Raw genomic sequence first — 22439 nt, 5'->3', positions numbered from 1 at the left:
TGTAACAATATATTGATATTAATGTAATATTTATGAGCAAAATTTGATTTCATTCATTGTAATTTAAATATGAATAAATTGACAACAAATTAATTTGATTCTAAGAAATTTGCAAGTGAGAGTTAATGTATCATTGAAGATTTGGAACAAATAAAAAAATAATTAGGATCATTTTGTGTTGAACAATATGCATGTGGTTTTACATCCGTTCATTCCCTTTCTTATTCATTCATTGTTTTTTATTACATAATTTAATGATAATAATTCAGTGGATTATGGACTTAAATGATATTGTTATCTTTTAGTTAAAATGATTATATTTCAGTTAATATTTGAAATAATTTTGATAATAAATGTGTAAGATATTGAGCATTAATGTAACATTTATCAGCAAAATTTGATTTCATTCGTTGCAATAATGTGAATAAATGGATAATAACTCAATTTGATTCTAAAATTTTTAGAAGTGAGGATTAATGCATCATTTAAAATTTGTAACAAAATAATAATAATCACGATCAACTTGTATTAAACAATATGAATGTGACTTTACATTTATTCATTCTCTTCCTTATTCATTCAATGTGTTTTATCGCGTAATTTAATCTTATGATTTCCATTTGTCTTCTTCTTGTAATAATAATAATAATTTGATATGATTATCTTTCAGTTAAAATTTGAAATAATTTTGTTAATAATTGTGTAAAGATACATATACATATATATATATATATTAACCACTAATTTTGAGTCTATAGAGTATTAATTTAAGAATGTAATATTGATGCATTGACAATATAAATAATTATACAATCAATATATTATCTACCCTTTATTTGAATTACTTTTTCTGAAAAATCAAACATATTGAAAATGAATGGTAAATAATACAGTAATAATATAAAAAACTTTTACATTATCTATGTATATATTTGTTCTCTTAATTTATATACACATGTGTGGATCATACACATTGAAGTTAATTAGTACTTTGCAATTTTTACCCTATTTTCATATGAAATGCACATATAACTATTAATTTTAGAGTAAATTACACTGACACCCCCTGAGTTTTATTGAAATTACATAAACCACTCATCATTTTTCTACACATACACAAACCCCCTCATTTTTTATACTTTCATTACACTGACTTTGCATGAGAAATAAGTGTAATTTTGTAAACAAAAAATGTGATAAATGCAACTAAGTTGAACAAAACATTATATATTGTGGAGACAAATCCAAATAATATATGAGTCAATACCTCTTTATTATTTTTGGTTCATTACGATATAGTATAAGGGCAATTTAAACAATATCTTTTTAGAAATGTTGATACATTTTGTAACAAAAGATAATTTCAATTTTCCCTCACAATATACCATGTTTTGTTTAACTTAATTGCATTTATCACATTCTTCGTTTAAAAGATTACACTTATTTCTCATGCAGGGTGTGGTCAGTGTAATGAAAATATAAAAACATGGAGGTTTGTGTATGTGTAGAAAAATGATGAGTGATTTATGTAATTTCACTAAAACTCATGAGGTGTCAATATAATTAACTCTTAATTTTATTCTTCCAATGATGCATATATAGTACCCTCTTTAAGTACACAAAAACAATAACAATATCCATTTATTTCTTCCCAAAAGAAACACTATCACAAGTTACTCATTCATTATAAGAAATTAAATGAAAGTCATGATTTAATAAAAAATATAAAAATACATACACTGACCCATACCAATATCTGGGCTTTCATCAAGAGAGAACATTTCTCTTCCTAAGTTAAGTTAATAACTAAGTAACATGTTCATATACTTAGCTTATGACACATGCTAATTACTTAATTAGTGGACCTACAAGTCTTCCTAATCTCTCCATCCTTCCCTGTCAGCACATTCAAAGTACTTAACTTTCTCATCAGCTCCATAAACCTCTTATGGAACAATTCAGGGTCAGCTGCCATCTGTTGCACAGTTGGTGCAGTTCTAGGATCATTCAACAAATATGCATCTGTCTCAAGCAATGTTTTATTTCTCTCCACCATGTTCTTGAAAAAAAGATTGTCCAACACTGTTGGTGTCTCATCAAAATTCATAGGTGGGTTTCTATACTTGGGTGTGTTAGCATCAACACATACTTTTTTTATTTCATCAACTACCCCTTGTGGTAAAGTAGGGTCTGGGTTATTACTTTCTTTATAGTTATAAGCCCTATACAAGATGAAATCACAGTGTGTTGAACCGACTGAATGTGCACCAAGTAGGATCACCATTTCTTCCTCATTGAACCCTTTCTTCTTGAAAGTTTCTATCATCTTTTCCAATGGCCAGTTTGGAGCAGGTAGGTTATTATCATCAGCCATTTTAGCAAGGGAAGTTAGTGTGTCCCTTCTCCCTCCTAGGGGACGCTGACGTGGCAGACCACTTAGGATCAAAGCCTCGTTGGTTGCAAATACTAATGTATCAGCACATGACACTATTTGAGGACACTCTTGTTCTAGCTTTGACTTTATATCATCAATAAGATCAGCACCTTTGAGGAGTAAACCATTAAAACCAGAACTTTTCTCTACTTGATCACCAGAGGGTATATAATCTAGCAAGAGTGAGGCATCACATCCCTGTTTTCCACCATGTAGCCAAATCCATTTTAGAAACTATGATTTATAAGAAAATGCTTTTAGGACCACAATTATTTTCTAGATTAAACCACAATGTTTTTAAAGAAATGTATGCATTAAGCATTAGGAATTTTATATGCTATCAATCTATCATTTATTATTTATTTTCAATTATCACTTACTCTTGAAGAAAAGTAATACAAATAAAATGAGTAGTGAATTATATAGTAACTATGTATAAATCACAATGTTTTTAGAGAAAAAATGTATGGATGGAATAAAAGTTTTATACATTGTCAATCCATCATCTGTCGTTCATTTTTCAATCATTATTAATTCTCTAAAAAGTAGTACTAGTAAATAGTAGATGATATAAGTGACTATGTATAAATCTTTAAATTATATTTACCATGTATTACTTATACGCAATAGTTAATAATGAATAATATATGAATGAGATTCAGGTAGAGTAAGTTTTAAAAATTTACTCGACATCTTATCCATCAATTTTAGAGAAATTTAATGATTTAGATCTAGTCATTAATTTAAATTATTAGATTTTCCTTTAATTGATGACTAAGATGAGACTCTTGAAGTCCTCTCCCATATATGAATGTTTAGTGCATATTTCCTATCTTACAAGTTATACCACTGCATGTGCCATTAAGTATGATTGATCGAAAAAATAGTTAATTATTTTTGAACTTAAATATATTTTTTCAATCGATCAGATGCCAATAATATATGCAATGTTACAAAGTGTGGGATAATAGATATAAACAAGTGAATATTCAACGAGTAAAATATAATTTCTTCAATAACATAGCTCGCAAGTCCCATAAAGAAAAAGCATGACAATAATCTATTCAGAAAAAAAAAATGATGAATTAGTTGTTCGGAAGAGCTTACCCCAACGAAGCAATCATGGAATTGAAGACGAATAACGTTAGCGAGTGCATTTGGGTTTGTCTTAAAAGTTTCGGCAACCACATTAGCCACAATTTTTTCTGCTCTTGGGCAAGTCCGGCTATAAAACTTTTCCCTCAGATCAGTTTTGGTAGCCATCGCAGGATCTGCAGCTCCTGGATTTTCTGCTTCATTACCTGTCAATACTAGTGGTTCTCCTAGATCATCTTTCAATAGAGGTTGTGGTTTCTGACCCTCTTCGTTTCCGAAACCAATAAAGTTAAACCACTCACGTGGTGTAAAAGCCATGCATGGAACCATCACCATGTGGAACATGAAAATGGTCGTAACAAAAAACCTTACCACTTTCATATTGATGCAAAAAAAAACTCAATATTCAATGGTTGTGTTTATAGCCTAACTTGTTGTTTGAAAATTTAAGTTAGTTTAATGGACAAATATTATTTTTTATTATGGTGCTGATTATTCAAGTAACCTCTCAGATAAAGTTTTGTTGGCTATAGAGGCAATGAAAAACATGCAGAATGGATTTAGTGTGTGAGGCTTATAGTCTAATCCTTTATACTTGAGTGATTAACCGTTGGAGGAGAATTAGTTAAGCCAGTGTTGGAGAATTAAGCAGCTTTTTAAACCACTGTTTTTTTACTTGTGTTATTGTTATTGATTAAGGAAGAAATTGGCGTGCGAAATTAGTTGCTCTAAATATGTAGAGCCTTAGAGAGGAGAGTTAAGGTTGGAGTCAGTGCTAATTATAATTTGAGGCTAGAATATCTTTTCTCCATTTTGGAATGACAAAAATGGGAGACTAGATAAGCTATATTTGGTTCTTTGGGTAGTTCTTTCTTTACTAAACATGAACACTTATACACGAAGTTTAACTCACCATTTACGTAAGGAGAAGGATCCCTTATTCCCAACTGTATGTGTCATTCTCTGTTCTAAACCTATCATATTTTGCCACATGAATAAAAGAAAAACTTTAAAAATAAAAAATAACAAAAAATTATATTTTAATTGACTTGAGATATGGAATGAGATACCATTTAAGACAAATAATCTCATCTTTACCAGGATCTTTTACAATATTAGATATTTTCTTAACATTAGGGAGGTTTTTTTTGGTAGATGATTTCATAGAGGAATTTTTTTTATTCCTTTAGAACCAATGTGTTTGGCTATCATTTAGAAGAGTATCCCTTACTCATGAATTAGGTCAATATGTTATTTTATAATTGTTTACATTTTTTTAATTTCTCTAAAAATACTTTCAATCCATAAACTTCAACTTTTATCCATAAGTGGACTCCACAACTCACTTCACATTCATATTTCATATTACTATATATACATAGAAAGCAAATTTGTTGTTTTCTTAACCAACACCACAATTTGTTAGATGGTATAACAAAAATTGTTAGCCAATTTCTTCCCACATGTAAGGGATATATATGGAGAGAAAGTCATCTTTAATTCTTTATTTATACAATAGTAAAGGATTCACTAGTAACCACTAGATAAAAATGGGTGGGCTCATATTAGAATTTACATTAAAGACCCACTTGACCACTTAATGATTTAATCTAAAAATACTAATTCTGAGTTCGGCATGAAATATTTTATTAGTTGCTTACTTCCCACTTCACAAATAAAAAAGTGATCCATCATTTATACACTAAATTATGCACACAGAAAACAGTATTCCACCCAATCTTGTGAAATTCGAGCCGAACGTCAAATTTGTAGAGGTTCCGTATTAGGTTTAATCAATTTAAATAATTAAACAGTCCAGTCTGATCGAATGATTTCGTACATAATTAATAATTTTTATTTATAAACATATAGTTATATATAAATGTAAAACTTTATATAATTAATAATTATGTATAATTATATTGAAAAATATCTATTTATCCTTTTTAGGACCGTAGTAAAACAAAATATTAGAACATTGTCTTTTTTTTAAGTGAGCCACCTGGTTTACTTCCTGAGTTAATCCGGTTTAACCGAGTTTAACACGGTCGGACCGAATTTTCTCCGGTTCAAAGCAGTCCAACTCTCATTCGATTAAGACGGCAAACCAGAGCCGTTTTCAAATCTGGTCAGCGGTCAAACCGGTCGGACCGTCCGGTCCGATCCGGTTCTAACAACACTGATTCCACCCACCCATAAAAATAGAAAAAATTGAAAGATGCAGAAAGTACGGAATGCATTTTAATGCTTCACCGATAGTATTGCACAATTTAAAATTCATAATCACATATTTCATACTAATAATAACTAATATATTTAATTGTTTGCATGATTTTTCTAAATAATCTCATTTGAAATGTAAAAATATTAAATTAATGATTTTTTTTTTATTTTTCTCAATACCCAATCATAATTATAATTGTGATTTTCAATTCTTCTCAATTATTATTTTAACTTTGATTTGTTAAATTGTTTTTAATAACCTTTTCTTATATTAGTGTCATAGAGGGATTATTTAATAACAAACGCGATATATTAGTTTTTTGTGATTAGTGCTACAAAACTTGTGCAGAATAAGTTTAGAGAATTATATTTCTAATAACATATCCTATAGAATAGAAAATACTAGACAAACACTTTTTTTTGAATAGTTTATTGTTGTCAGCTTTTAGATGAACGATTGGTTCTTACCTTAATTTATCCAACAATTAACCTTAAATCTCGGTTCCTTTCACTGAGACTTTGTGAAATTTATTTGACTATGTTACAGTACTCTAAAATGTTCTCTAATCATACCTAGAAGGCCTTTTCTTTATCTTGAGAAGTCATTCGTAAATATTTCACACTCAACCTTTAAAAACAATATATTCATGGTATAACCCTCCACTTATTACAGCTAAGCTATATGACAAAGTAATCAATACAGTAGTTCCGTCCTTGATAGTTGATACCTTAATTCATTTTTAAAGAGAATAAATATTCATTTTTATCCTTGACAACCTATGGTCCTTTTAGTAAAATATTATAAATTTAGTCTTAGAAGCTATATATATACCAATTTAATCTATGATGTAATGCACTTTTAAGGATTAAACTTATAATTTCTATCTTTCAGGACTAAAGTAATGGATGACTAAATTTTCAAATACCAAAGTGATTAGCTATTCTTTTTATAAGGAAAATTAAATGGGCTTTCGGATTATCAAGTGGCATTAAACTAAACATATTAATAAGGATGCATGTATAGAATGCAAAATTATGTGATTTGCATTTAAATAGCTACATGATAGTATCTGTTAGGGATACCCCTAACGGTGAATAATTATAATATACTAAAGGAAACTAAGAATAATAAAAAAGATGTAATTTTTATTGATGCTCTTTGAATGAAGGTTAACATTACTTAAATATAATAGTACTTGAAATCTAATCTATGGATTGATGAAATATAATCTTAATCCAGTTATTTGGAAATTAAATCTAAAATTAACAAAATATAATCTTATCATTATCTTCTCCTAATTATATAAGATAATCTTTAAATTTAGGAGGTAGTCTCATATCTCTCTTGGACCTTCTTGTGATACTGGACTCAGAGTGAGATCCAGGCGGTCCAACATTGCCCGGTTCTTCAAGGGACACCTTGTCCTCAAGGTGTGATTCAATGTGGAGTTGCTTATTTTTGTCTTTGTGTGTACTTTTCTTGTGTGTTGTATTGGGTGTATCTGTTGGGAGGGAAAATGAGTTGATTCCATGTGTTGTGTGCTTTGAGTAAGGGTGCACCTACAACTTTGTCTTCTTCTTGTGGTGCCACGTAGGCCATCTTGCCACACGGTTGGTTCTTGTTGGGCGTAAGATTCACGTGTCCACAAGGTAGATCCAATGGTGGAGTTTGTTGTTGAGCTTCTTGACCTTTATTGATAACACTTGAATTCCTTAACTGATGAGTTGGGGTCTCCAACGTATACTTTTGTAATTGTTTTAGGTGTCTTTTCTTCTCCTCTAGTAATTGTGTGAGTAGCTCTATAAAATTATTCTCTTGAGTATTAGTACCCTCATTTTTCATGCAGGTGATATTTTTTGGGATAAAACAACACCAATGGCGATCCCTGAAGCATATGTTTCAACATCAAAAGTCATAGTGAAGTTTGGTAGAGCTAGTACCGGAGCATTTGTCATTATGTGTTTTAAATTTTTGAATGCTTGTTGGGTTAAGGTACTCCATGTAAAACTTCCTATCTTTAGTAAAGCTGTCAGAGGAGCGGCATGTGAGGCATATTATTTGATAAACCATCGATAAAACCCGGTGAGGCCAAGGAAACCCCTTAAGGCCGTGATCGACTTTGGTGTTGGCCATTCAACAATGGCTTGAATTTTTTCCAGGTCTGGCTGTACGCCGTCGCCTGATAATATATGTCCTAGATAATCCACGCTATGCACGCCAAAAACACATTCAGATAATTTTGCGAAAAATTTCTGCTCCCTTAATAAGGCTAAAATTAACCTTAAGTGTGTTAGATGTTTAGTCAAGGTCTTGCTGTAGATTAATATATCATCAAAAAAAATACAAGAACAAATTTTTGAAGATATGGTCGTAATAAAGCAGTCATGGCAGCTTGGAACGTTGATGACCCATTAGTGAGGCCAAGGGCATTACCAGTAACTCATAATGTCCGTCTACTGTCCGAAATGTTGTTTTGTGAGTGTCGGCAGAGTCCAATCTAATTTGATGGTATCCAGATCTTAAATTAATTTTTGAGAAAATATGAGCAGTTGCTAATTTATCTAGGAGCTCATCAATAGTAGGAATTGGAAACCGATTTTTAACAATAATTACATTCAAACTACGGTAATCCACACAAAAACGCCATGTTCCATCTTTCTTTCGAACTAGTAAAATTGGGGATGAAAACGAGCTAGTACTTGGTACTACTATGCCAGCTTGTAACATATCTGATAATAGAGTTGCCATTACTTCGTTTTGGGAGTGAGGATATCAGTAAAGTTTAACATTAACTGGGGATGCGTTGGGTAGGAGGACAATTTTATGATCATGTTGTCTTTGTGGTGGTAATCCTTTTGGGGTACTGAAGATTGACTCAAACTCCTTTAGTATGAGTTGAATAGCTTTATTGCGGGTATTGTTTGGGTCTGTTAAGGCTAGATAGGTTGTTTGTGTTGTTAATGACTGTATTTGGGTGAGTGCAACTGTGACACAAAATATGTCTGCAATAGCATCTGTATGTGTTAGTCTTTTGAGTTGGTGGAAGGTGGATAATGTTGGTGAAGTTGAGTGTTGTCCGGTTAAGGTGATGAGTTTATTGTCATATGTGAATGTCATAGAGGGAATGACAAAATCTGAAGTGACTGGTCCTAGGTTACTTAACCATTCAATCCTTAATACCACATCAGTTCCTTGTATTGGCAAAAGATAAAATGGAATGTGAAATAATTGTTGTTGTAGGTTGAGAGGAGTTTCTTTACATAAGCCAGCACAATAAATATGTTCACCATTACCTACCATGACTAGAAACTTTGGGGTTTAGCAGATAGGTAGCTGTAAAAAATTGTGCAACTCGGGGTTGCATAACATTGTGTGAACTATCCGTATCTATTAACATAGTCATTGTATGTCCAAAAATCTGGCCTTCAAATTTAAGAGTCTTTGGAGATGGGTTACATTGTAGAGCGTGATCATATAAGTGGAAGTGAATAATTTCTGATTGGTCTATGTCATGAGCTATGCATTCCGCATCCAACATCGGTAAATTAGGGTCATTAGCAATTAGACCCTCACTACCTTCCTCACTCAGCATCAAGAGGAATTTCTTTGGTTGACAACGGTGTCCTGGAATGAACTTTTCATTGCAATTATAACATATTTCTTGTGCGCGTCGTTCCTGTATTTGAGTTGCAGTGAGTCTTTTTATGGGCAGAGTGTGCGATGTAGTTTGGCTAACACCATTAAGTCCAGCAATCTAGGGATTGGTTATTGTAGTTGTTTGGGAGCACCATGAACGATTTGATGTGGCCTTTGCCGCAACGATTTTACTTTCCATCAATTTTGCCAACCCAATTGCATGAATCACCGAAAAGGGTTGCTAAATTGCTAGTTCGCACCCAATCTCTGGATGAAGTCCAGATAAGAAACAATTGAGCAGCATTTCAGGAGTCATTCCGACTACTTGATTTAAGAGACGTTCAAATCTGGTTTGGTAATCTGTGACTGTAGTAGTTTGTTTTAATTTAAATAGTTCAACTTAAGGATTTGCAAATGTAGATGGTCCAAAACGTACCACCAGAGCTTTTGTAAAGCCTTCCCAACTTGTTAATTGATTGGTTTGAAACATCCACTTATACCAACTTAAGGCGTTTCCTTTCATTGAAAATGCTACGAGTTCAAGGCGTTGAAAGGAAGCAACTTGATATAAGTTGAAATATTATTCTGCTTGGAATAACCAATCTTGTGGTTCTGTACCATCATTTGGTTTTAGTTGTAATTTCGAAGGTTTTATATTTCCTTGTGGTGGAAACAGTCCACAACCATATGGAGTTGCTGGTGGTCTTGGTTGGGAGCCATATGGTGGCGGTGGTGTTGGTTGAAAGTCATATGGCGGTGGTGGTGTTTGTGTTTGTGTTGTGTTAGTGGTTAGCCTTGCCATCTTTTCCACTAACCCATTAAGGGTGCTTTCCGTGGACGCCTGGAATATATCATGTCATTCATTCATGTTCTGCTGCATAGCAGCCAATTTTTCTAGAACCATCACATTGGAAGTGTCCTCCATGGTAGAGTGTGTGGATGAAGAAGACAAAGTAGGTTTATGAGGCATGAGAACAACAATGAAAGCACCAATGTTAGAGTGATACCCTTGCAATGAATAATTCTAATATACTAAAGGAAAACTAAGAATGATAAAAAAGATGTAATTTTTATTGATGCCCTTTGAATGAGGGTTAGCATTACTTAAATAGTATTTGAAATCTAATATATGGATTGATGAAATATAATCTTAATCCAGATATTTGGAAATTAAATCTAAAATTAACAAAATATAATCTTATCATAATCTTCTCCTAATTACATAATATAATTTTTAAATTTAGGAGGTAATTTTATATCTCTCTTAAACATTTTTGTGATATTAGACTTAGAGTGAGATCTAGGCGGTCCAACAGTATCATCCCTGGTGTTGTGGATAAATTGCTAGCTTCATTAACGATGATAGCTTTCCTTTGTATGAAACAAAAAAAATATAGCTAAATCCTGCTGAAAATATGATCTAATGAAATTGATAAGGGGCAAATATATCTTGGGGAGTGACACACTTACTTGAAGAGTAAATTTAAAAAACTTACTTTAAATTTAAACAATTAATTCTAGAGAAATCCAATGGTTTAAATTAATGAATAAATCTAAACCATTAGATTTTCATATTGATGACTAAGGTATGAAGTAAAAAATTTAAATTTACTAGATTCCCTCTCATATATCATTATCATACAATCTGTAGTTTTTTCATATTAGTGGAATATAGCCTATGGCTTTATATTCAACTGGGCGTAATTTGGCCAATATTGCCGTCTGTGATCTTAGGAAAGATGCCCCAACCTTGTTCGTAACAGACATGCAATATAGCAGTAAAGAATAGTATTGTGAATATCATCCATTCATCATTATAATTTCTAAGTCAATGCTGAGTTTATACCTACTTCATTCAGAACCTATAGAAAAAAGAGCCACGGTTGTGCAAATTTAATATGTGATTTTTATTATGTATATCGACATACCAACTTTTTTTTTTTGTATAATCATGTAAATGAACATAAAACATTTAAAGGGGAAATGAAAAAATTTGGACTTAAATTACAAAAAAAATGACAATGCAAGAGATTCACTTTGAAAACAGCTCATTGCATCATTCCAAGTTATCTCCGTTTCTACCTAGACAAGTTTCACGATCACAACATAACTATGGCTTCTTCTCTATCTCAACTTCTTTTTTCTCTTCTCCTCCTTCTGTTGGCAACTTCATTAGTTAATGTGTTCTCCTCTAAAGCTTCAACTAAATCATCAACCTACATGGAACCATTTAAGTGTTCTGCAAAGATCATGTCATGCAACGCCTCACTCTACCACATAAGCTATGGTATCAATATAGAAGAAATAGCTTCTTTTTATTCTGTTAGTCCTTCTCAAATCAAACCCATAATGCGTGGCACCAAACAAGATTACCTCATAACAGTACCTTGTTCTTGCAAAAAAACCATAGACCTTAGTGGATATTTCTATGATGCAACCTACAAGGTGAACCCAAATGATAGTTTTTTGGACATAAAAACCATGATTTATAGTGGCCAAGCATGGCCTAATAATAGTGTATTGGTTTCAAATGAGAATTTAGTAATACATATTCCATGTGGGTGTTCCGAAAGTGATTCTCAAATTGTTGTAACATATACAGTCCAGTGGAGTGATACACCAACGTCTATTACTAATCTGCTAAATGCAACATTTGATGGTTTGGTCAGTATGAACCAAGTTCTGAATCAAAACCCATCATTCATAGATATTGGTTGGGTGATATTTGTTCCTATGGAATTGAATGGGCTTCCACAGCCCAATGGAAAAGGTGAGTGATCTCTACCTCAACCTCTACATGATTTGATTATTAATGATATTTGCTTATTTTTATTGTGTTCTTATGTGAATTGTGAGTTAATTTTGTTTCAGATAATATCATTTAGGTATGTGCTTAACTAAAACATACCATTGATGATTCATAATCATAACTCAAAAATGTTCTGAACTTGCATTAACTCTGCAACTTTTGGAGTCTGCCAACAGTAGTAGTGGTATTCTTCAAATTGAAAATTAGTTCCATCAATAGAGCTTCTATATTTTGGTTAGCAATTTTTTGATTCACATAACAAAAGACCTTACTTAAGGGAAACTGAGATGTTTGCCCCTAGAACAAGAAGTCAAACAGTTTCATTTATGCTAGCAAGAACTCTAATTTCTCTTGCTTTGGTTTTCCTTGTTTGCAGGAAAAAAACACATTTGGGTAATAATCATTGGGATTTTAGCAGGTGTGGCATCACTTTCAATTATTACAATGATCTTTCTCATTTTCGGGAGGAAAAAACCCTATGAAACTAGCGAAGACGGTCCAAACATTGTCTCCAAGAGATCAATTGCCAATAGAACTATTTCCTTGAAGAACCAATTTCATAGAGAATCTTTGGAAGGTAACTTGAGAATAAGTATTTCAAAACAACCTGTAATAAAAAATACAAAATCTTCAGTAATAGGTTAATAGCTCATGAAGATAGAAAGATTGTTGCTTATTATGTTGTAAATATTGGCACAAGTGCAGGACAATTTGAAACAGAAAGACCAGTAGTTTATACTCTTGAGGAGATCGAAGATGCTACAAATAACTTCGATGAAACTCGAAAGATTGGAGTTGGTGGATATGGGGAGGTATATTTTGGAATGTTAGAAAAGGTATGCAAATCCTACCTAGATTCATGAATGGTCTTAAAAAAAGCAAGCATATCTTTTTCATATCCAAACTAAAAATTTGAGAATAATAGCTATTTTAATATTCAGGAGGTTGCTGTGAAGAAGATGAAGTCTACTAAATCTAAAGAATTCTATGCAGAACTCAAGGCCTTATGTAATATCCATCATATTAACATTGTAAGCAATCTCTAAGATGAAGTGATCTTTAACATAATTATAACATTTGTGTTTGAATATATTATAGATATAGTTAATGTTTCAGGTAGAGTTGTTGGGATATGCTAGTGGAGATGACCACCTTTATTTGGTGTATGAGTATGTTCCAAATGGATCTCTCAGTGAACATCTTCAAGATCCATTGCTGAAAGGTAAATTGCTTCCAAGATCTATTTCCTACCAAATAATGATACATGTTTTAAAAAGCCTTAGACCAAGAAAAGTTGAATAAGGTGAATGATTTATTATTAACAGCACAAAGGCCACAGCCACACAACCCACAAGGCCATACTTCTAAAAAAAGCATATCACATGGATTATTAACCCTTATCTTCATTTTTTAATAATGATATATAGATTATTTTTACTCATAATTATATATATTAATTCTATCTAACTATTGTGTGAAAGTTAAATCCAATATGCTAATACTTCGGTGTACTACAGTTAGTAGTAATACAAGAAAAGGTGAAACAATTTTACATTTATATTAAGATTTCTAAACCATGGTAATGGAACAGGTCACCAGCATCTTTCTTGGTGTGCTAGGACTCAGATTGCATTAGATGCAGCAAAAGGTCTTGAATACATACATGATTATACGAAATCACGATATGTTCACCGTGATGTAAAGACAAGCAATATTCTTCTTGATGAGAAGCTTAGAGCAAAGGTAGTTGTCCTTGATTTGTTTTGCTCACTTCTAACCAAGAATTGCTCTAACTTCTATTGTGTCGGTATTAATTTTCTCAACTCTATTTTAGTTGTGTCCATGACTCTTGTACCCATAAATCAGTTGTCATAAGATAACATGTATATATGTAATTTAACAGAACAAGATAGTCTTCAAGCATTATACTTGATCCTCTTAGATATACATTTAAGTAAAATACAGCAAGCAAAAATTTAAGGAGTAACTTGTTGGAGATGGAGTCATGTCATTTATTTGTAAAATTAACTTAAGAACATAGCATTGAGCCAAAGTCTTTTAAATTTTGTTAGTTGAAATCAAACAATTAAGTAGGCGTTGGATGTGTAGGTGGCAGATTTTGGACTTGCAAAGCTAGTAGAACGGACAAATGATGAAGAATTCATAGCAACAAGGCTTGTTGGAACACCAGGCTATCTTCCACCAGAGTAGGTTTTATGATTCTCAATCATAACAAGACTCTCAGTGCATTCAACAGTAAACAATATTCTTGCTAGTTGCTATCATTGATCTACTTAAACTCAGATAGAGAAAATTACTCTCCAACTAACTAATTTTGCTTCTGATATGATCACTTCTTTTTTCTTTTTTCCCTGTTTAAGATCTCTGAAGGAGCTTCAGGTAACCGTAAAAACCGATGTATTTGCATTTGGAGTAGTTCTGTCAGAGTTGATAACAGGGAAACGTGCACTGTTTCGTGACAGCAAAGAAACCACCAAAATGAAATCGCTTATTGCAGTAGTAAGTCAAGCTCTTTTTTTAAGATAAAACACAGAAGATATGGAGAGAAATTGAATTTAATATTTTTCACTCAAAAGAAAAAAAGCTGATTTTTTCACATTCAGGTTAATGGTATATTCCTAGACGATGAGCCAGAGGCTGCTTTACAAGAAGTCATTGATGTGAATCTTCAAAGTAACTATCCTGTAGAAGATATCTACAAGGTTAGATTCAATCTCAATATGTCTTTCTTCAATTCTCCATTTATGTACCTCTACTATCCTTGTTTTTTTTGGTACATTCCCTTTAACTTATTTCTCTTTAGAAATAAAGTTTAGAAAACAAAGAAGTAGTTTAAACATGATAGCTAGTAATAGGGCATGTCACTGTGGAGGACAACCCATGTATTTTTTCTCAGAATCCATTTCTTGCATATAAGAAGACATGCAGCAATGAAAATTTTTATGCCTCAAAGTAAGTATTTGGTATTTTATCCCTTAGTTGATCATGAGTTGCATTATATTTTCTTTGACTGAAAGTCCGAATCTGAAACTACAAGACAAGGGAAAAAGTCAAGCACATGCACCTAAAGCAAATTTACTGGGAAAAATAGAAATAAGTCACATGACTTCTGTAAGAGAAAATGTCAAATTCTGATGTTCAAAAAAAGTAATTTCTTTTCTCTTGTGTCCATGCAAATAATGCTGCTTTCTTATGATGTATACATGTGTCAATATTTATGACTCCCTTTCATATTATGAATGTTGCAGATGGCAGAGCTAGCTCACTGGTGCATGCGCGAAGATCCAGTGGACAGGCCTGAAATGAGGGAGGTTGTTGGCACATTATCACAGATTGTGATGTCCTCTATAGAGTGGGAAGCATCACTAGGTGGAGACAGCCAGGTTTTTAGTGGAGTATTTAATGGTAGATGAAGACTCATTGCTACTTGAAGATACAAGTATATGTATACTTGTATTTGCTGTGTTAATATATTAGTATGTTGCTGCCATTTGGGTTAAGCTCAGGTTTTTAGGGGTGTATAATACTGTATATAGATTCTAGTTTTTTAAAAGAAGATGATTGTAGGAGTAAAGGTGATCATGACTTCTTAATGTATTGAAAATATGCTCTACTAATTTCTCCTTGTTATTCTTATTGACAGAAAGAAGCTCAATTTTAAAAATAAAAACTTAAGAAGAAAAAATAACTAGCTTCTTTGTTTATATGAGCTTCTAATATGAAGAGCAATAGATGTATGCATGTGTCATTTTGTATATCATTGATTATGATTTGTTGAAAAAATATATTTAAGTTAAAATAATTTCGTGAGACATAAGATGTCATCCCTTAATTTGCATTGAAAGAAGCTGTCAATCATGTGTATTAATATAGATCCCAAATAATTACAACTTGAAACATGATTACTACCTTAAGTAAAAAAATATTTTTCACTTTTTGATCATTTGATTTAGCTTAACAACAGCATAGGATCCCATTATTATAACATTATGCTGGGAAGTAGGAATTACAATTGCCGGTGATAAGTATTGAGGGAGTCCTATATGATGAATAATGATTAATTTGAAGATATGTAGGTGGAAAGATCTTTCTAAAATTTAACTTCATACAAAATCCATCGCCTCTTCCTTTACTTTAAACACTATATAAGTGTAAATCCAATTATATATTCCAATATAGAAAAAATTCCGTTTCATAGTAACTATATAATAAGTAACATACATAATTACATGTGATTAATTGATGATGTGATTATATTTATTATAACCATATAATTCAAAAGTTGTTTACCTGCCTGCTAATTTTTTTGGGCATATAATCTTATTAGTAATATATTCATAAAAGAAAAAAATGTCATGAGACCACTTATTTATCATCGGATCTTTTATGAGAATAAATATCTATTTTAGAAAGGAAATAATTAATATTAAAGAATTAATATAAAATTGTCAAGATTTCCTACGGAACCTTTAGTTATTAATATTTTTATACATTATTGATGATAAGGTGCACTAATTATAAATATATTGGACTATTATATATACTTGATAATATGAGTATAGCAATTCTAAATATTTTTATTAAGTTTTCTAAATTAATAATTTCAAATTATTTTAGGGAAAATCATGTAACATATTAAATTAATCAAATCTAAGCAAACTCATGAACATTATCTATTTACTATAAAAGGTTATCTTTCTTAACTTCAAAGAAGAACAAAATCACATAGCTACAATTGTGAAAAACAAGAACAAAAGTAACTAGATATGAATAAAACTTTAGAGTGCATGATAAGTTTATTTAAAAGAGTTAAACTTCAAATCTAAATATATTTATAGTTCCTTTACTATTATACATGGAATAATGAAAATATTTTTTATAAATATGTTGTTTGATTTTGTTGGAGCAATTCCTAAATCTCTAAAAATATTAATCGAAATGATTATAAACAAAAAGAACGAACCATATTTATCAGTTTAGTTTGATTCAATCTCATTAGTTTAACAGTTTATAAACTAGAGTACATATATTAAACTCATAAATTTGTTTAAAAATTAAAAAATCTTCCAAAATATAAAATAAAAATAAAGCCATTGTTTACCAGTGCCAGCAACGTCGTCGTTGGGTGTCTCTAGTTCTAACTCGCAACGCTGATCTGATTTAGATTTTTGGGATCCAAATCGAGCAATGGCAGGGGCAGCCTCTGCTCTGTTCCTTCTCGACATCAAAGGCCGCGTCCTCATCTGGCGCGATTACCGCGGCGATGTCTCCGCCGTCGAAGCCGAACGCTTCTTCACCAAGCTCATCGAGAAAGAGGTCAATCGAATCAAACACCTCCACCTTCATTTCATTACATTATTGTTCTCTGCGTAAATCAAACTTTACTGATTCCGTTTTCTAAGAATTTTGTTTCTGTTTTGTTTTGAACGGTACAGGCTGATGCGCAGTCTCAAGATCCAGTTGTGTACGATAATGGCGTTACCTACATGTTCATACAACACAGCAACGTTTACCTCATGATTGCCGCTAGGCAAAACTGCAATGCCGCTAGCCTTCTTTTTTTCCTCCACCGTATAGTTGATGTAAGCAAAGCTACCTTCGTTGCTAATCTTGATATTTATTCTAATCGTTTAAATTTTGATTTCGTAAACTAAAATGTTCGATCTGTGCCTTTGTGGCAGGTGTTTAAGCATTACTTTGAAGAATTGGAAGAGGAATCTCTAAGGGATAACTTTGTCGTTGTGGTAATTGCTTTACTAATTTCGTTTAATAGCACTTTTGGTTTTGATTAATTTTTAGAGAAAACCCGTCTCTCTTTCTATTTTAATTGGAAGCTGTTTTGAACTTAAATGAGCTATTAAGATAATCCGAAAACTACGGAAACCTTTGGCTAAACAAGCTGATCCAAACATAAACTAAGGACACATTTGGGCATTTGGCTAAACCGCTTAATTTAATGCCTTTTCAGTAAACACTTATCAGACGAGAGCTTATGATCTAACTATGAGTTAATTTAAGCTTATTTCATAGCATTCACAGACAAGCTTGTTGAAATAAACTACATAGAGTTTATAAGATCGGTTATTCTCATAAACTCTTCTAAATACCTGTTTAAGTGTGTATATGATTAGATAAGGCCATATAAACTTTTTAGAAGCTATTCTCAAAGCTCCCTAGGTCTGTGATTTTGATATTCTGGTTTCTTCTGTCATTGGCAGTATGAACTACTTGATGAAATTATGGACTTTGGATACCCTCAGTATACTGAGGCTAAGATTCTCAGTGAATTTATCAAGACGGATGCTTATAGAATGGAAGTTACGCAGAGACCTCCCATGGCTGTAACTAATGCTGTGTCATGGCGCAGTGAAGGGATAAACTACAAGAAAAATGAGGTGGTTATTAAAAAAGTGAACAATCTGTGTCATTTTGAGTTGTAATTTGGTGGTGGTGTCTAAGCTGCCGATTTTACTTTTCTGTTATATGTTTAGGTTTTCTTGGATGTGGTGGAGAGTGTTAATATCCTTGTCAATAGCAATGGACAAATAATTAGGTCTGATGTTGTTGGGGCACTAAAGATGAGAACATATTTGAGGTAGGCTTTCTACTTTCCTTAAGATCTATTGAAGTTTGAGCTATTTGTTTGAGACGGGCTGTTAAATAATTTGGGTTTCTACTATTGGTTGCTGACTTGCTCCATCTAAACTCTAAGTTGTTGGTTTATGGGCTACTACGTGCTTATATCATTTTTATCGTTTATTGTTTTCGGTGTTTGTATTTTTGTATATACTTGTGTATGGGTGTGTGATTATTGATGAGGATTGAAGAGGCATACATTAGGGAACCAAACATGATTTGAGTAGCAATTTGAACTTAGAATATGTTATGTTTTTTGTGTAGTGGATGCTGAATATACATGCTTACTGATTGCTTTATTCATTCATTTTCCCTGAGGTTTTCTTTAGGATGCTGTGCTAAGCAAACATATCTCTTGTCCACCCCATTAGATGTATTGTAGACTGGTCCAAGAATCACTCAATACATGTTGCTCCCTACATTTACAGTTGACATCTGTTTGGAATATCATGTGTGGAGTATCTGTTAGTCTAATCAACTTCATGCTAGAGTATGTATCTGAGAAAACGAAGATGTCATTCTTGGTATATTTAATGCAGTGGTATGCCTGAGTGTAAACTGGGCTTAAATGATAGAGTATTATTAGAGGCACAAGGCAGAACAACCAAGGGAAAAGCGATAGACTTGGAAGACATTAAATTTCATCAGTAAGTCTGCTTGACTCTTGTCCTTATAAAGTGATCATTTTGGGTGAACATTTTATTTTCTACAAGCATGTTTCCTCTTCATGATACTAGTTCTCAAATTATGTCTGGCATTTGAAGATGTGTTCGTTTGGCTCGATTTGAAAACGACCGGACGATTTCTTTCATACCACCTGATGGAGCATTTGATTTGATGACATATAGACTCAGCACACAGGTTCATCTTCTTCTCTAGTTGTGAAACAACTCTACGTTTTTAGGGGTCACACTCACATACATATTGAGAGATAGATGGACTGAGATAGAAGAAAAGAATTTTGAAGTATATTGATTTCAACATCTCTACTTTCAGGTTAAACCATTAATTTGGGTGGAAGCACAAGTTGAAAAGCATTCAAAGAGTCGGATTGAGATTATGGTAAAAGCTAGGAGCCAATTTAAGGAACGTAGGTATTGAAATTTCTTCTTCTCTTATATTTGTTACTTTTCCTTCCCTTCTGTTCTCTTTACAGAAGGTGGGAGCATTGCTTCCCTTAAATTCATGTACTGGGTTTTTTTTATCTAGATATTAGAACATCCTAAATATGTTCACTTTCCAGCCTAATGGAATTTATTTTACAGCACTGCTACAAGCGTCGAAATTGAGTTGCCTGTGCCTGTTGATGCAACCAATCCAAATGTTCGAACTTCAATGGGATCTGCATCATATGCACCTGAAAAAGATGCATTAATCTGGAAGATACGATCATTCCCTGGAGGAAAGGTATGAGTTCCCTCGGAAATGGCATCGTACCTTTAATAACACCCATCTCAATACCTCAATTTGATTGATTTACTGGATTTGTTTCCCCTCTTCGATACTTTCAGGAGTATATGTTAAGAGCAGAGTTTCGTCTTCCCAGTATAACAGATGAGGAAGCAACTCCAGAGAGAAAAGCTCCTATACGTGTGAAATTTGAGATACCATATTTTACTGTTTCTGGAATACAGGTATTGCTACATAAACATAGTTTTAAATTTTTCTTCCAATATTCAGAGAGTATTGTTAGGATATTTTCTCAGCATTGGAAATCACATCTGCTTCCTTCCATGCTCCATCTTAGTCTGATTAGATTTTGGTTAATGTCATAGTTCATTGTTTTCACAGTGCCATTGATATTAAAAAATTCAAAACAACAATTTTTTATAAATAGTAATATTAAATTAGCAAAACGATTGATAGTAGAGAAAAACAGAAAATGGCATTGGAAAAGGATCAGAGATTAATACACAATTTTAATTTTATGCCATTAGAAGTTCTACTAAGGAGAGTAGTTCAAATGGAGGTTAGTTCAATTCCTAGAGCAAGAAGGAGACTAAGAAAAACCATAGGCGAAATGATTACGTAAGATTTAGAGATCAATATTTTGTCAATGAACATAATTTATGATAAGATATCGTTTGATCCATGTAGCTGACCTCATATAGTGGGTTTAAGGCTTGGTTGTAGTTGTATAGGAATAGGTAATTACTATGTAAGATGGCAATTACTATGTAAATGTCAGTTAGCTAAGCTTAAGCTTCAAATGATTTGATGAAAGATGGCAATTACTATGTAAATGTTTTGGTTTTATAGGTAAGATACTTGAAGATCATTGAAAAAAGTGGGTATCAGGCTCTACCATGGGTGAGATACATAACAATGGCTGGAGAGTATGAACTAAGGCTTATTTAAGATCTCCTATCCCCATTTTGTGCTTGAAATCCAACAAATAATTGTGTCATCAGTGACCAATGACTGCAAACTGATGGATGGAGGAGGGACTCTTTAACATTGAAGTTTATTTGGCCAAACCGTCTCTACCTTTGTGATAGTTTTTTGGTCAGGAATTGGCCAAGTGTTAGCAGAACTTCCTACGTAAGTCATTTTGGTCAAATCTGTATTGATAGCGAAAATGCTTTGTTCTTGGGTTTTTGTACTCACTTGCTTTTTATTTACAATCTGTCTATCTTTTTTCATCATCTTAAAATTGTTATTCGATTTTTATCTGTAAGAGGGTTCTTACTTTTGTATTACCAAGATTGAATATTCCCCCTCTTGTATTTTTAATCTGTCAATTTTGTTGTATTAATATGTAACTAGAAAAGTGAATTTAACCATTCATTCAAAAAGATGGTTGCAGGTCAATAGCTGAGAATCAGAATTTGTCTGTGTTTTTATTGTAAGGGTTAGGGTTGTAATTCGGTTCAATATTTTTGTGCAATTTCAATAACTGAATAGAAGGATATGGTTAGGTTCAGTTTAGTTTATGTTGCATTTCTGTGTAGGAACTGAACCGACCATGAATAATTTAGTTTGTAAGTTTGCATGTTTTTTATAAAAAAAATCCCACAACACTTCAAATTCAATGACACAAATCACATGTCTATAATTTAGGAGATTAAGTGATTCTGGTTTATATTGCAAAACCGATGTGATCGAACCAAATCAAACTAAAAAATATGGTTCAGTTTGGTTATGGTTTGGTTCTTTTCTTAAGGAACCATTTAAGATAGGTTTTTTTCGCGGTTGTAGAGATTTAGGAACTTCTTGAAATGAACCAAAAAGAATGTTATATTGGCTTAAAGTATATTTTGGATTTAGAGTTTGATTCATTCAAATATACTGATCCTTTTACTGATACATTTTATGGGAGGTGTTTTTTATTTCTATTTAATTTTGTTATTGATTTGCAGTTATAAAAACTAAATTTGTTTTCATAATTGTAATTACATCATGCAGCATATGAATTAAATTTTAAGTTTTGAAGTATAAATGTTAGTTTGTTAGCTAAAATAATATTTGGCATGGAAAAATGATGCCTTATGGAAGTTTGGAATTGGGGGATTGGGAATTGGACAATTCGGATTTGCTGTTTTAGTTTGGGCCTGATATTTTGTTTTAAATCAATCAGTTGTACA

At 32.3% G+C, this 22439-nt stretch overlaps 3 protein-coding genes across 3 annotated transcripts; 2 read left to right on the top strand and 1 right to left on the bottom strand.

The window, feature by feature from the left end:
- On the bottom strand, positions 1735 to 4009 carry LOC109332441 (peroxidase 28-like). Its single transcript, XM_019567423.1, has 2 exons — positions 3542 to 4009; positions 1735 to 2632 (listed from the first exon to the last, which is right to left on the bottom strand). Exons 1-2 carry the CDS (start codon positions 3908 to 3910, stop codon positions 1853 to 1855), a joined length of 1149 nt encoding a protein of 382 aa, XP_019422968.1. The 5' UTR covers positions 3911 to 4009; the 3' UTR covers positions 1735 to 1852.
- On the top strand, positions 11502 to 15747 carry LOC109332698 (lysM domain receptor-like kinase 3). Its single transcript, XM_019567719.1, has 10 exons — positions 11502 to 12159; positions 12575 to 12775; positions 12904 to 13034; positions 13140 to 13229; positions 13315 to 13420; positions 13790 to 13941; positions 14308 to 14405; positions 14580 to 14718; positions 14823 to 14921; positions 15468 to 15747. The coding sequence occupies exons 1-10, from the start codon at positions 11502 to 11504 to the stop codon at positions 15630 to 15632; spliced, it is 1839 nt and encodes a 612-aa protein (XP_019423264.1). The 3' UTR covers positions 15633 to 15747.
- On the top strand, positions 17311 to 21698 carry LOC109333334 (AP-1 complex subunit mu-2). Its single transcript, XM_019568775.1, has 11 exons — positions 17311 to 17535; positions 17655 to 17801; positions 17901 to 17963; positions 18438 to 18614; positions 18711 to 18814; positions 19395 to 19502; positions 19620 to 19716; positions 19852 to 19949; positions 20121 to 20262; positions 20367 to 20489; positions 21115 to 21698. The coding sequence occupies exons 1-11, from the start codon at positions 17407 to 17409 to the stop codon at positions 21211 to 21213; spliced, it is 1287 nt and encodes a 428-aa protein (XP_019424320.1). The 5' UTR covers positions 17311 to 17406; the 3' UTR covers positions 21214 to 21698.

This window comes from Lupinus angustifolius, chromosome LG18, assembly GCF_001865875.1.
Source record: "Lupinus angustifolius cultivar Tanjil chromosome LG18, LupAngTanjil_v1.0, whole genome shotgun sequence".
In the NCBI taxonomy this organism is placed as follows: domain Eukaryota; kingdom Viridiplantae; phylum Streptophyta; class Magnoliopsida; order Fabales; family Fabaceae; genus Lupinus; species Lupinus angustifolius.
Note: the sequence above shows the minus strand (reverse complement) of the source record. Positions and strands in the feature narration are given on the sequence as shown.